A 14,355-nucleotide genomic window follows, 5' to 3' on the forward strand; every position below is an offset into this window, starting at 1 on the left:
TCTTTGGATTGGATTATTTCACAAGTCTGAGTTCTACATGCCTCTTCAGATGGGGATGACCGCTAAAACCTATTGCACCAGTGAAGAAAATTGGTTGTGTGGAAAAACAACAACAACAACAACCCTACTGCATTGTGTGTTTGGCTTTGGTCTGCAGTGGGTAGAAAAACACTCATACTAACTAAAACAGATCCATTAATACTTTGATCTGTCAAGATGGCTGTACAACAACAATCTCCTTTATCGGAATAAAATTGAAACATGGGGTGTCTGCATAGTAACATGAATTATTGCAGTTGAGCATTTCTGACAAGGATAAAGCATAATCAATAAAAAGATGGCGGAATTAATAAAAGCCCTCTACTTAGAGATGGCTGTAGAATTTTGCTTCCTTAAAGAGGAATTCTGTAGCACAAAAATGTAGGAAAATGACATTTTCTCTGAGTCACACAACGCTACAATCACAAATGAAAATTGGATTCAGAAGACAGTATGTGTCTAAAATTTATATCTATATTTTCTATTATGATTAAAGCATGACTGTTTTGGCTTATCTGTTCTCTTTGGTAAGTGTTCTGTAAAACTTGAATAGGCCAACCAAATGCAAAGATGCTTGATGAGCTAGTTTTTGTCTTGCTTTTTTTGTGGGGGGGGGGCGGCGTTTGTGATATCTGAGTGTCTGGCAGCTGTGTGTTTGTAACCATAGCATAAAGTGCTATAAAGTCAATCATGTATCATGGGCATACAACACCTAGTCTTATTGTATTTTTGTATTCTCAATACCTACTATGGTTTGAAATTTTGCTTGCAACATTTTGAACAATAAAAATACAACTAAAGAGACTTAGATTCGTGAAACTATCTTCAGTTTCATCATGATGAAGCTGTTTTTGAATCCCTTATAGAATTCTTCTAGAAATTCTCAACCAGGTATTTTATGGCACTTTTAAAGACTAGCACTGTTTAAAAAATCTAGCATAATTTTTTCTAAACTAAAGCCCACTTCTTCAGATGCTGGTTTAGATTCTGAAAATGCTGCTTCTTGACGTCTTTTTAATTTCCAGATTCCCAGCAATGATCTATCTTCACTTATTACACAATAGTATTTGAGGTGTATGAGAAACATTTATCAAATTTTATCAAAACCTTTCATAGAAGGGTTTCCAGAAATGAAGAAACAATGGTCTTTCTTAAGGAATGCTAATTCCAGATTCACTTGCTGGTGAATGTCTGCTGGTGGCCATATTTTGAAAAGCCAGGAACCCAGTTCATCAATCTATATACTGCATACAGTTTTTAAAATCAAAATACCAATAGCAATATGTCAAATACTTGAGGGGGGAGGGGAATACATTGTTAAAATTTGTACTGGTAATCAATACAAACTATAATGAGCTGTACTGAAATGTTAGTGAAAGCCAATGAACAGGCATTAATGATGCAATTGACATCTTATTCTTGGTTGGATTCCCTATCTTTAATTTATGACTGTGATGCTGATTAAGGTGATATGAACAACCTTGAATGTACTAGGAATCTCTCTACCCTAGTCATGACAGCAGATTCCTCAGGAAGGGGGTTGCAGATCTCCACTGAGGCGGTTGAGGTCTCCAATTCTCTCCCCACCAAACTTCATAACCCATGCCTCCAATTCTGGTGACTTATCTTTTGTTGGAAGGGAAATATTTTTTTAAAAATAACTGATGTTCTGAGGTACACATCCTTCATAGCACCTTTTATCAGCTTTAGCTAACACGCCAGCTACAGCCATTCCTCAAAAAGTTTGATCTGTCTCCCTCCTGGTCCAATATCACAATTTTACACACCAAACTGATATGATCAATTGTGTTTCTAATGAAGTTTGGGGAGGTGGGGTGGGAAGAAGAAAGAACGTGGCTTTGCAGGGCTATGTATGCGCTACTGTTACTGATGACTTTATAACCCCTTTTAACAGCTTTATTGAAGTAACTCCTTAATTCTATGACCTATGCTACTTTGAAGCTTAGACTTTGGTTAGCCATTAACTTTTTTGTTATCTGCTCAAACAACGTCCAACACAACTATTGTTTACTGGACTTTGAATTGAGAAAAATCAATCTATTTTTAGCAGTTTTGCTCTTCTCATAAAGAATGTACCAGTGGGCCTGTGTCATAGAAAGCAAGATTAACAGCCATTCACACTTCCCAGAGCATTTCTCAAATGGGCTCAAGGGATCAGTAAAAATAATCCATTGTGCAAGGCCCTCTGTCAGCATTTTATGTGGTGAAAGGTCAGCAATGAAGCCCAAAGCCCTGCTGCAACGAAAAAAATATTCAAATTTCCTGTTTCCCCAGGATGCTAAGTAAAGGACTCTGGCATAAGGCAGCAGTAGTTTTTCTATGGCTACCCACCACTAGCTGTTTCTTTTCTTTTGTAGTCTCCCCCCCACAGCTGTGCATTTCTCAATTAATGAGTTAATGACCCCCAAATGGAGAGCAACACATTTCTCATGAGGTTTTATGGTTTTCGTTCTTTCATATTAAGAACTACCTCCTAGGCCTCATCTCTTTCCATGACACCTATCATAAGAAGATAAGAAAAGCCATACTAAATCAGACCAAGGTCCATCAAGTCCAACAGTGTCCAACCAGGCACCTCTAGGAAGCCCTCAAACAAGACGACTTCAGCAGCATTATCCTACCTGTGTTCCACAACACCTAATAGAACAGGCACACTCCTCTGATCCTGGAGAGAATAGGTATGCACTATGACTGGTATCCATTTTTACTAGCAGCCATGAATAGCCCTCTCCTCCATGCACATGTCCACTCCACTCTTAAAGCCTTCCAAGTTGGCAGCCATCACCACATCCTGGGGCAGGGAGTTCCACAATTTAAATAGCCTGCACTAAAATAGCACTCATGGTGCAGAGTGGTAAGCTGCAGTCCGAGCTCTGCTCACGATTTAAGTTCGATCCTGACAGAAGTCGGTTTCAGGCAGCCGGCTCAAGGTTGACTCAGCCTTACATCCTTCCTAGGTTGGTCAAATGAGTACCCAGCTTGCTGGGGGTAAAGTGTGCGTGTGTGTATGTATTTGACCTTCCGAAGTCGGTCAAATGAGTACCCAGCTTTCTGGAGCACACACACTTTACCCCCAGCAAGCTGGGTACTCATTTGACAACTTCGGAAGGATGGAAGGCTGAGTCAACCTTGAGCCGGCTGCCTGAAACTGACTTTCATCAGGATTGAAGATACACACACACACACACACACATTTTAGTACAGAATTAAAAAGGGAAGGGGAAAGGGGAAAAATTTGGGTTTCTGTGTCCAAGTCCGATCTGTACAATCTTTGTATATTTCAAAATTGTTTGTCTTACAGTACAATACAATGCACCCGATCACTCCTCTAATATTAAAATGTAACATTAGAATATATGGTGTTCCATCTAATAATTATTACATTTACCAACACCCATGTTTATTGTAACGGTATCAGATTTAGAAATTTTCTTCCGTTAAGAACTGTAGTTAATATATCTAGTGTATCTTATTTAACTAGCGCTAATTAATATTCTGGGGAAGGCACTGGCAAACCACCCTGTAAACAAAGTCTGCCTAGAAAATGTTGGGATGTGACGTCACCCCATGGATCAGGAATGACCCCATGCTTGCACTACCTTTACCTTTTTTAAAAATAGCACTGGGCAGCGGTGGAGTACGGTAGGGAGGCCAGAATGTATAGGAAATAGGGTTGCCAGGTCCCTCTTTGCTACTGGCAGGAGGGTTTTGGGGCGGATGTCATAGAGTCCAATGGCCAAAGTGGCCATTTTCTCCAGGCGAATTGATCTCTATCGGCTGGAGATCAGTTGTAATAGCAGGAAATCTCCTGCTACTACCTGGAGGTTACAAGCCAAAGAATACAGTCACAATATTATTTAAATGCAAATTCTCTATTACAAAATTGTCAACTCACATATATCCATCACCAAAAATACCAACTGTGCACATATATCCAACAGTCAAATTACCTGACATCTGAAATAAGAACACAACAAGCATTAGTCTCTTACAGACAATATACTGTGAACTAACAGTGATATCAACAACATTGTAATGCTTACCTTATAGAGGATAGATCAGATATTAATTTGACTGTTGGACATATGTGCACAGTTGGTATATTTGGCGATGTATATATGTGAGTTGACAATTTAGTAATGGAGAATTTGCATTTAAATAATATTGCGACGGTATCCTTTGGCTTGTAACTAACAATTATACAGCAGTGTCTATCTTTTGCTAACTACCTGGAGGTTGGCAACCCTAATAGGAAAACCGAAGCGGACCTCAGCCATAGGCCTGGTGGCTCGAAGGGCTGGGGGTGGGGGAAGCATTCCAACTTGCCCCCATCCCTCTGTGTGTGTGTCAAGCGCCGCCAAGTCGCAGCCGACTTATGGCGACGCCTTTTGGATTGGTTTTCATGGCAAGACACTAACAGAGGTGGTTTGCCAGCGCCTTCCTCTGCACAGTCAACCCTGGCCTTCCTTGGTGGTCTCCCATCCAAAGATTAACCAGGGCTGACCCTGCTTAGCTTCTGAGATCTGACGAGATCAGGCTAGCCTGGGCCATCCAGGTCATGTAATGCCCAGATATAAGGGCTGGTTTAGAACACTATGTATTCATACGCACACACATGGAAGCTTTGGGAAGTTGGCATCCGGGAGCCATGAACCAACAAATCATGCTCTCTGTGCTTGGTACGGCCTTTCACCAGTAGAGAGCTCTGAATTACGTTGATCTTCAGGAATGTGGTTTCTGGCTACGGAGCTCACAAGATCAGGCACTCACTAAGTGACGCCTTTGGCCAATATCTATAGGTTATGCTAATTAGAGTGAAGTAGACCCCTAATGTGCATTGGTGCTTTTGTGTATCAATTGGCTTGTCAGCAGCCATGGGCCTGCCCCATGCAAATGCATAAATGATACTGACTTTCCTTTGTTTCTCGGGTGAGTAACTCTGCACATCTTATTTGTGGGTTATTTCACCCCCAGGTCTGTGTTTAGCTAAGTAAAGAGCTGTTGCTCTTTTTAACCTCCTCCTAGTTGCTGTCAGGAGCAGATCCTGGGAATGGTATGCTGTGGCTGTGAGCAGCTGCTGTTGTGTTCCTCGTCCAAGGTCTCGCCTTGTTCTCTGTTTAGACTTCGTGCCGCGAGAAGCACCGAGTGCCCCGTTGGTCTCCAGGGGTGGTGGTGACCATGGCGCCCTGTTATCAGTCTTCGTTTTGCTACTGATGTTCTGTCCCTGCCTATCGCCTGCATTAGAGTCCATTTGACTTTTAGGCTTCTGAAACCTGTTGGCTTTTCTGAATAAACCTTATTTTCTGGACTAAGCAGCTCATGGAATTTATTCATGAAATGATCACGGGGCAGGAGTGGACAGTTGTCTTCATTGGACTCTATGAGACAACCAGGGCACTGCAGTCAGGGGCCCCTTCCCTCTGCCGCCCCATAAACCAAACCACCCCTCCCCCTCCCCTAACGACCGTTTCATAACGGCTGAGGGGGGGAAAGCCAGGCTTCTCGCCTAGCCGACCGTTGCGGCGGTTGAGGCGAGCGAGGCCCCGCCCACGGGAAGGCGGGGCCGGAGGGCGGGCCGCGCCAATCAAGGCCCGGCTCGCGCTCGGGTCAGCCCCAGCCCGGCGGCGCGTCACCCGGGCCCTTGTCAGCGGAGCCGGCCGCGGAGAGGCGAGGAGAGAGTCGGCGTCGTCGCCCCGGAGACGTCGCGGCTCGGCCGCCTGGGGTAGGTCCGTCGGCGTGAGGCGAGCGGAAGGGGGGGGGGGAAGAAGGACGGGGTGGTGGTGGTTGTTGGTGGTGGTTGTTGGTGGTGGTTGTGAGGGGCAGGCGGGCGGCGGGACGGTGACATGGCCGGAGGGGGGGGGCGGGCATCGCGCGGCCCGATGCGGTTGGGGGGGGATGCTGGCCAGGGTGGAGCGAGCCGGGGCAGGTGGGGGGGGGAGGGGCGGCGAGACGTTTGTTCTCCCGAGGCGTCTCTCCCGAGCTGCTGTTTTGGCCTCACAACGGCCCTGCGGGGCTGTCCCAGGCGGAGGGACCGGCCCGGGGTCGCCTAGCGCGCTTCGTGAAGCTGGCGGGTGCGGGATTCAGGACGGGCGACGCGTGCTTAACGCGTGGAACTCCCTGCTCCAGGATGTGGTTGGTGATGGCTGCCAACTTGGAAGGCCTTAAGAGGGGAGTGGGCATGTTCATGGAGGGCTATTAATGGCTACTAGTAAAAATGGATGGTAGTCACGATGCATACCTATTCTCTCCAGGATCAGAGGAGCATGCTTGTTATATTAGGTGCTGTGGGACACAGGCAGGATAATACTACTGCTGCAGTGGTCTTGCTTGTGGGCTTTTTAGAGGCGCCTGGTTGGCCGCTGTGTGAACAGACTGTTGGCCTTGATGGACCTTGGTCTGATCCAGCAGGGCTTTTCTTATGGAGGAGAGGGCTATCCATGGCTACTAGTCAAAATGGCTACTAGTCATGATGCATACCTATTCTCTCCAGGATCAGAGGAGCATGCCTGTTATATTAGGTGCTGTGGAACACAGGCAGGATGGTGCTGCTGCAGCCGTCTTGTTTCTGGGCTTCCTAGAGGCACCTGGTTAGCCACTGTGTGAACAGACTGCTGGATTTGATGGGCCTAGGTCTGATCCAGCATGGACTTTCTTATGTTCTTAAGGCTCCCCCCCCCCTTATAATTTGGGTCCCAAGGTGCTTAGGAGAAAGGCAGACGTGTAAATATTTTATCTTCTCAGTGGCCCTGTGAAGGAGGAAGAACGACTAGGTATCTCCCAGAGAGCTTCGTGTCTTCTGCCCCTTCTGGTTTTAGCCTGAGCTACCTCGCAGGGTTGTTGTGAGGAGAAGTCCGAGACTGCCCCATATCAACCGCTGAGCTTTACTTCTGTGTCCTCTTCATTTTATTTGAGCAACAACCTTGTGCGGTATGTCATGCTGGGGCATAGGCTGGCTCAAGGTTATCCAGTTAAGCTTCTTGTCTGAAGATCTGAACCCAGACCTTCCCAAATCCCGCTAGGCATTCTGGCCATTTTAGGCAACGATGGCTCCACAACAAATTCGGTGGTAGGAACGGATGACATTGTGGAATGGGGTGGTAATTCCTTGAGGCAGGCATTGGTCAGAGTGCCATTCTTAATTTTTTTTTAAGAATAGCATTATGTATGTAGCACCACAGTATGGATGGTGCTTTACAAAGTAACAATGGGAGGAAGGCTGGGATCCTTGCATCCAGGAACCCATGACTGGCAGGTGGTAGGGAGGTATTTTTGTGAGTAGGGTCCCTTTCCTGTTGTTTAGTTATTTATTTGCTTCATTTATATCCTGCCTTTCTCCCCAGTGGAGGCCCAGATCAGCTCACATCATTTTCCTCTGTTCCATTTTATCCTTACGCCAGTGCTATGAGGTAGGCTAGGCCGACTGTGTGTGACTGGCCCAAGGGCAGCCAGCAAGCTTCCATGGCAGAGGAGGAATTTGAACATATGTCTTCCAGATCCTAGTCTGATGCCTTAGCCACCACCCCACACTTCCCATTCCAGGAGAGTATCAGTGCTATGTTTAGGGATAAAGAACTTAAAGACTGCCGTATTGGGGATGGGGAGAGCTCTGTGTGTGTTGTGATGGGGAAGGGGGTTTACTTTACTGAGCTGAAGGCTATCAGTGCCTGTGAGGACACAAAAACAATTGTGTGTATTTGGTGAGGGGGAGTGTATAAGGAGTAAATTGACTGCTTGGAGAGTAAGATACCAAGAGAAACACTGGCAAGGGGTCACAGTTCTTGTAGGGTGGTCCTTAAAGATTAGGCGCCATGCAGGAACAACCTTGAAGGCAAATGGTATGTGTATTGGTTGCGAAGTGACCAGTGCTCAGAGGTTGATGGATAAAGTACTGGAGAAAGGGTGACATTAGGTTAACAGTTACAGTGGGTTACTGGTTAAGGGCCCAGCAGTGCTTTAAACGTGACATCTGTCTTGTCAGCAAGACAGCTGTGGGTAGCTGTGTGCCAATGTGCTCTTCCGTCATGATTGTTTCGGTAGATCCTTCCCCAGGGGACAGTGAGCACTGTGGAATTAGGAATGGTATTTGGTATGCTGAATTAACTAAGGCAGTGGGTGGGAGGAGATAGAGATTGTTGGCTGAGTGTTGTCAATAAACCCTATACTTAGATGGAAGCTGGACATGGGTACTCCTACACAGGAATTGATTTTTCATAGCGTTGCTGATGAACACGTGTCATTAACGTGTAGGACAGGGCTCGGGCATCCTATTCCTGCTATGTTGTGCAAGGTTCAATTCTAGCAGGAGAATGTCGGTTTGCAAGAGCCAGGGTCATGCCCCATGGTTTCTCCTGTCTTTTCTGAAATTAGCAAACCATTTACCACTGATGAACATTCAAAGACTGTTGGGAATGTTTGATTTTACACAGCATAGTGATCTGTGCAGACATACATTCAAAGAATCCTTTCATTTGGAAATTTCTGGAGAGAGATTTCTGAATAGCAGCATTTCTACCACAGAGACAAAAATTAGCAAATAAATAAGTGAATATGTGAAGCCACCAGTAGTCTGCAGTGGCAAGTCAAAATGTCAGAGACTGGTTAGTTTAGTAGACCTGATGTTATAAATACAGAAAGAGTATCCCTTATGTGAACATCCCATATCTGGACTGATCCGAAAACCAGACCCTTTGAGCTGGCATGCAGACAGAGCCGTAGTTCCTGCTTCAATGTTTCCTCTCATCTAAATAAATAAAATACAGTGTACATTGCATCGTGAGTGGAGATTGAAAGCCTGCCATTGTTAGTTCGTTGTTTGTTGTTGAATAGCTGATACAGGTATTCTGGTGAGATAGTTACACCTTTGCTTTCTGATGATCCCGTGTACATAAAATTATTAAAAATATTGTTTAAAATTACATTCCGGCTATGTGTATAAAACATAAAGTGAATATAAAACATTTGGGTCCCTTCCCCAAGATATCTCGTTATGTATATGCAAATATTCCAACGTATGGAAAGATTGGAAATAATGACCTCTTCTGGTCCTAAGCAGTCTGGGTAAAAATACTCAACCTGTATAAAACTAAGTTTGATGTACAAGTGTGAGCATCCTAAGAGGGTCTCATCTCAAGAGAATACGAATGGAACATACCGGTAGGTTTTCTTTAGCAAAGATAACATAGTGGACTATTGACCAAACAGTTAGGATTCTGCGACTGCAACCGTTATCTTCTTGTCTACATTTTTATGTCAGCAAAATGGTTTAATAGTTTCCTGTTAGCAAGCGATGCTGATATAATTCAGTTCCCAGATAGATCAAATAATATAGTTCCCAGCTAAAGCAGTGTGTGACTATAGAACTTTGTATTTTATGTATGTGTTGATTAACAGGGATGGTGATACTTGTTCCTGTTTCTTTGTTCATGTATTTTAAAGCAAGAAGATCAGTAGGTTTTAGGAATGCTACTAAAACAAATCATGGGACAAAAAGAACTTTTAAGGCTGTGGTATTGATCTAGCTCTGAATTTTTACTGTAATTGGTTAAAAAAATTAATCCATTCTGAACATTTAGAACCAAAATCCCATTTTTAAATTCTAATTCCACAAATTAGTCTTTATGAGCATGGTCTGTATAGATTTTTGGAATCAAGGAAAAAGAATCTAAAGCTTAGATTTTACTTATTCCACACTCTTCATCCATGTTCCTATACTTGTTCCAGTTTCAGAAACTTGATAAGAAGTCATTTGTGCAGCTGCTGTTTGTAACCACTTCCAGTTTTGTTTGGCTTATTTTCTCAGAAATTGTGTTTTAATTCCTGTGTGATTTTTAGTTCAGTACTGGCAAAGAAATCAAAAGTTTTGTGTTTAAAAAGCGGCCAGTTCATTCTGTCTCCTTGTGTTCTTCTAGGCAGCGCAATGTCAGCAGCAGAACTGCGACCAACGGAGGTTTCTCCATCATCAAATTCATCCAGCTCCTTTGAGGCAGTAGAAACGGATACAGCAAATAAATATGAGCCGGTTTACCCACACTGGTTTTATTGCAAAGTAGCGGATGCCAGAGAAAGATGGATTCCCTTTAGCGAACAAGATTCAGAGAAATTAGAACATTTTTACCAATCTAGTAAGTTGATTGGGGGAAGAGGCATTTTTCTGGATTGAAGATTCTTGGCTGGTTAATATTTTACAGCACTATATAATGCATTTGAGGAGTTCAGAGGTGTACTAAAATCTAACATCACCTAATGCACACACATCTTCCCTTCACAAAGTTTCTTTCTTAACCACTTGTGACCTGGCTGTGTAGTTCATTCAGACTAAATTATGGATATCCAAAATGAAACAGGGTATCAATACTTCTGGATGTTCCAAACTTGAAAGCCCTGATAGTTTGTCACAGCCACCGTTAGAACTGGGAGCATCTGATGTATTTACTGAGTGCTTTACTAACTTCTGGTCTCTAAGCAACACTGAAAAATATGACTCACAGTTATAAATGCCCAGTGATCAAAAGATGCTTCTCTTGCAAAAACAAGGGATTGTGAACAGCACCTGCCTTATGCTTTGTACTTTTGTGAGAGGTCTGTTGGCTGTTTGGGAAGCATGTAGAGGTACAGGGAAGGAATTTTAACTGCGAGTCACAAGGAAGGATCAAGCAAATATTTATGATGCAATGTTTGCCCACGTATTCATTTTGAAAACATCATGCATTTTCAAAGCTATTTCTACAACTTTTTTATAAAAAGAAAAGCAAGGAATATGTAGTATCCTACACTGAATGTGGCATTCTCTGGAAATGACCTCTCATTTTCACAGAGCCTGTTTTTAAGTTCATTTTAACAGATAGCATAAAGTGATAATTCTTTAAAGGTTGGAAGTGAAAATTTGGTTTCTTTTAACGAGCGGATGCTGCTATTAATTACCACTATATCATGATAAAATAATAATAATCCTGTTCTGTACAGGCTGTTAGGATGTTTTTTTGTGTCTGTCCTTTCCAAAGTAAAACAGATATGAGCAATTTGTTTTCCTCTTAGATTTTAATCCTGTTCATACTGAATATTCAGGTCACATTGCGCGGGAATCTACTGGGGCAACATTCAGACAGCCCTCTGTCTCTGTATCACCTATTGCATTGTGTACTCTTGAGGAATTTTGCGGGAGTAGTTAGAGGACTCCCTCAGAGTATGAGTTGGGGGGGGGGTTCTAGTCCAGCCTCTTATTTCTGGATATCTTGTGCCGTCTGGTTAAATTGTTCTCTGTGTTTTGTAATCTGCCTTGAGTCTCAGTGAGAAAGTTGGGCTGTAAATGAAGTCAATAAATAAAATGAGAAGCGTGCAGCTCCTTAGTATATCTTCAGTTTAGTTCCTGCTTTATCAGACTCCTTGTGTTCTGCAGGTAAAGACTGTGAGGAACTGGTTGTCCCGACAGAAGGGGGCCGGTATGATGTGCATTTGAAGGAGAGGCTCCGTTGTGCTGTCTACTGGGAGGAAGAGGACTCTGAAGTCCGGCGCTGCACTTGGTTTTACAAAGGAGAAAAAGACAACAAATATATTCCATACTCTGAAAGCTTCAGTGACGAGTTGGAGGTAATGCTGGTTAAAGATACCACTCGCGTCCCATCACATATTTTTTGGACCTCCTTAGAAATATCCAACTTCATAATGCCACAATCAGTGGGAGCTCTTAGCTGTTCATCCTTTTCTAGTAATGTGAAAGTTGGAAAAGGGCATTTGAGGCCCTTTCAAATTTGATTTCAATTATTATTGAAAGAACAAGCTAATTCTTTCCTCCCTACGTCAGCAGTGAGATTTTCTCAGTTGTAGACATTTACACACTGGTCTTCTGCTGCAGTGTTTACATTTGTTCTTCCTCTAGACCCTTAGGTTCTTCTAAGATGCAAATAAGCCTTCTGGATTTGTCTCTTATCTGTTTTATTCCCACAAATGGGGCCTGATTGTAGACTGAGGAAAAGTTTATGCACAAACTGAATAGAGATGGGGGAAAGGTGAGAGGATGAGAGATTTACCGTATTTTCCGCTCCATAAGACATACTTTTTTCCTCCTCAAAAGTGAGGAAATGTCTGTGCGTCTTATGGAGCGAATGTGTGTGAATCCAGCCCCCGGGGAGGGCAAAGCTGAGAGAGGCCCTGGGAGCCACGGCCTACCCCCGGCCGCGGCAGCCCAGCGCAGAGCCTGTGCGCCCCGGGAGCTGGCTAGGAAGCCGCCAGCCAGCTGGGGGGTGGGAGGCCCCTCCCAGCAACCGCCCAGCGCAGCGGGAGCCCGGCGCGGAGCCCACGCGCCCCGAGAGCCGGCTTTAAAGCCACCAGCCAGCTGGGGGGCGGGAGGCCCAGCGCAGCGGCAGCGGGGCGCGGAGCCGGGCCGCCCCGGGAGCCGGCTGGGACGCCGCCAGCCAGCTGGGGGGCGGGAGGCCCCTCCCAGTCGCCCAGCGCAGCCTTGGGACCGGGAAGCGCGAGGGGGAGGGGAGGTTAAACTGCTCAGTTTAACCTTCCCTTGCGCTTCCTGGTCCCGAATCCCCGCCCAACAACGCGGGGGCGGGAGGGGGGAGGTTAAACTGCTCTGCGCTGCCTAGGCAGGCAGCGCAGAGCAGTTTAAAGACCCCCCTGCTGGGGGGGGGTCTTGAAAGTGCTCTGCGCTGCCTGGGATGGCAACGCGGAGGAGTTTAAAGACCTCTGCCGGGCTTCCAGGGAGTCCCTAGAAGCCCCGTGGGGTGGTGGTCTTGAAAGTGCTCTGCGCTGCCTGGGATGGCAGCGCGGAGGAGTTTAAAGACCCCCCCCCCACGGGCTTCCAGGGGCAGTACACCATTTGATTCAGAATATATTTTTTCTTGTTTTCCTCCTCTAAAAACTAGGTGCGTCTTATGGTCAGGTGCGTCTTATGGAGCGAAAAATACGGTACTCTGGTGCATAGTGCAATATTGTCTCATGGCTGTTGTGCTATAGAAATCTCTTTTTTGCATATCAGCATACCATCTCACAAACGGAATTTAGGAAGTGAACAGTACACAGATGATCTCAGTCTTGAAGTATTAGTGCCCGTGATGATATGAGCCCATAGCGCAATGTTGCCTCAAGTAAATACTACTTGAAGGAATTATCTATCTTGCAAGCATTTAAACAAAGTATGCATTGCAGATGACAGCCTATTAGTCTGTCTCTCGCTCTGTTTTTAAAAAGCAGCACAATCCTGCCCTTAGATTTGCAGGGGCACCCCAGTTTCCCAATATATTTAATAGACCATTTTCTGCCTGATGTCTTTATTGAAAATAGTTAAATCAGTGAACAATATTCTCTTGTCCCATGTGAGTCACATGCTGACATAAAGAAACAGCTCCATCAACAAACAATCTGGTATCTTGGTCCTGCTGTTAATAGGCTGGATTAAGATATGGTGGGTGGTGGTATGTAGATTGGGAAGTTAATTGGGGTTTTATTGGCTGGGTGTTTGACGTTGTAGTTATAAAATTCGTTTTTTAAAATTCTAATGTTGAGACCCAGTTAAGGTCACAATTAGATGTGTGTTTGCACTTAGAACTCTCTTACTTCCAAGTTGCCCCATTAGTGTGACCTAAATTATTGGTTCCCAAGCTTTTAGAGCAGGGGTCCTCAAACTTTTTAAACAATGGACCAGTTCACTGTCCCTCAAACACTGTTGGGGGCTGCCCCCCCCCCGCCCAAACGGGAAGGCAGCCAGGCGCCCAGGCAAAGAAAAGTTAACTTGCGGCAGGAGGACGTGCCGCCCCTCCCCCAGGTGCCTCTCCATGGCCGACACTCCCCCCTTCGCTGGGCTGAGAGACCCCGCCGCCGCGCACCCTCCTTTCCCTCCTCCTGGAGCGGGAGGCGGGCTGGGCTGGCCCCCTGCTTGGCAAAGAGCACCTCAGGGGAAGGGGGAAGGGCGCGGGAGGAGACCGGCAGGAGACGGGGGTCTCTCAGCCCTCCTCTCCCCAAAGGCGCAGCCAAGCCCCCCGCGCGGGGCCCCCTGCGCTCGCCCCGCTCGGCTTGCAGGCAGACGGGGATGTTCTTTTTCCAGCCCGGCATGGCTTCTTCAGGGCTGCTGCAGCTGCTGCGGCAGGAGGAGCATCAGCAGTGAGGGGCACATTGCAGTCCAAGGTGGCGCCTCCCGTCCCCCGAGCGCGCCTGGGGAAAGGAAGGCGGCGGCGGCTCTTCAGAGCAGCCGCGGCAGGGAAGGCACAGAGGCGGCGGCTCCCGGGTCGGTGCGGGTGTCGCCGCTCCACTGCTGCCGCCGGCGCTTTATACGGCAAACGGCTGCCTTAGTTT

At 45.8% G+C, this 14,355-nt stretch overlaps 1 protein-coding gene across 1 annotated transcript in view; it reads left to right on the forward strand.

The window, feature by feature from the left end:
* Positions 1-5,766: 5,766 nt before the first annotated feature.
* The window catches only part of DDHD2 (DDHD domain containing 2), a 29,700-nt gene continuing 21,111 nt past the window's right edge, over positions 5,767-14,355 (forward strand). Inside the window, exons 1-3 of the mRNA XM_056860283.1 lie at positions 5,767-5,782; positions 9,969-10,181; positions 11,456-11,646. Of these exons, the coding sequence (XP_056716261.1) occupies positions 9,977-10,181; positions 11,456-11,646 (396 nt within the window). The 5' untranslated portion in view covers positions 5,767-5,782; positions 9,969-9,976. The remainder of the gene's footprint in view (positions 5,783-9,968; positions 10,182-11,455; positions 11,647-14,355) is intronic.

Source organism: Euleptes europaea, chromosome 14 (assembly GCF_029931775.1).
Source record: "Euleptes europaea isolate rEulEur1 chromosome 14, rEulEur1.hap1, whole genome shotgun sequence".
NCBI classification, from domain to species: domain Eukaryota; kingdom Metazoa; phylum Chordata; class Lepidosauria; order Squamata; family Sphaerodactylidae; genus Euleptes; species Euleptes europaea.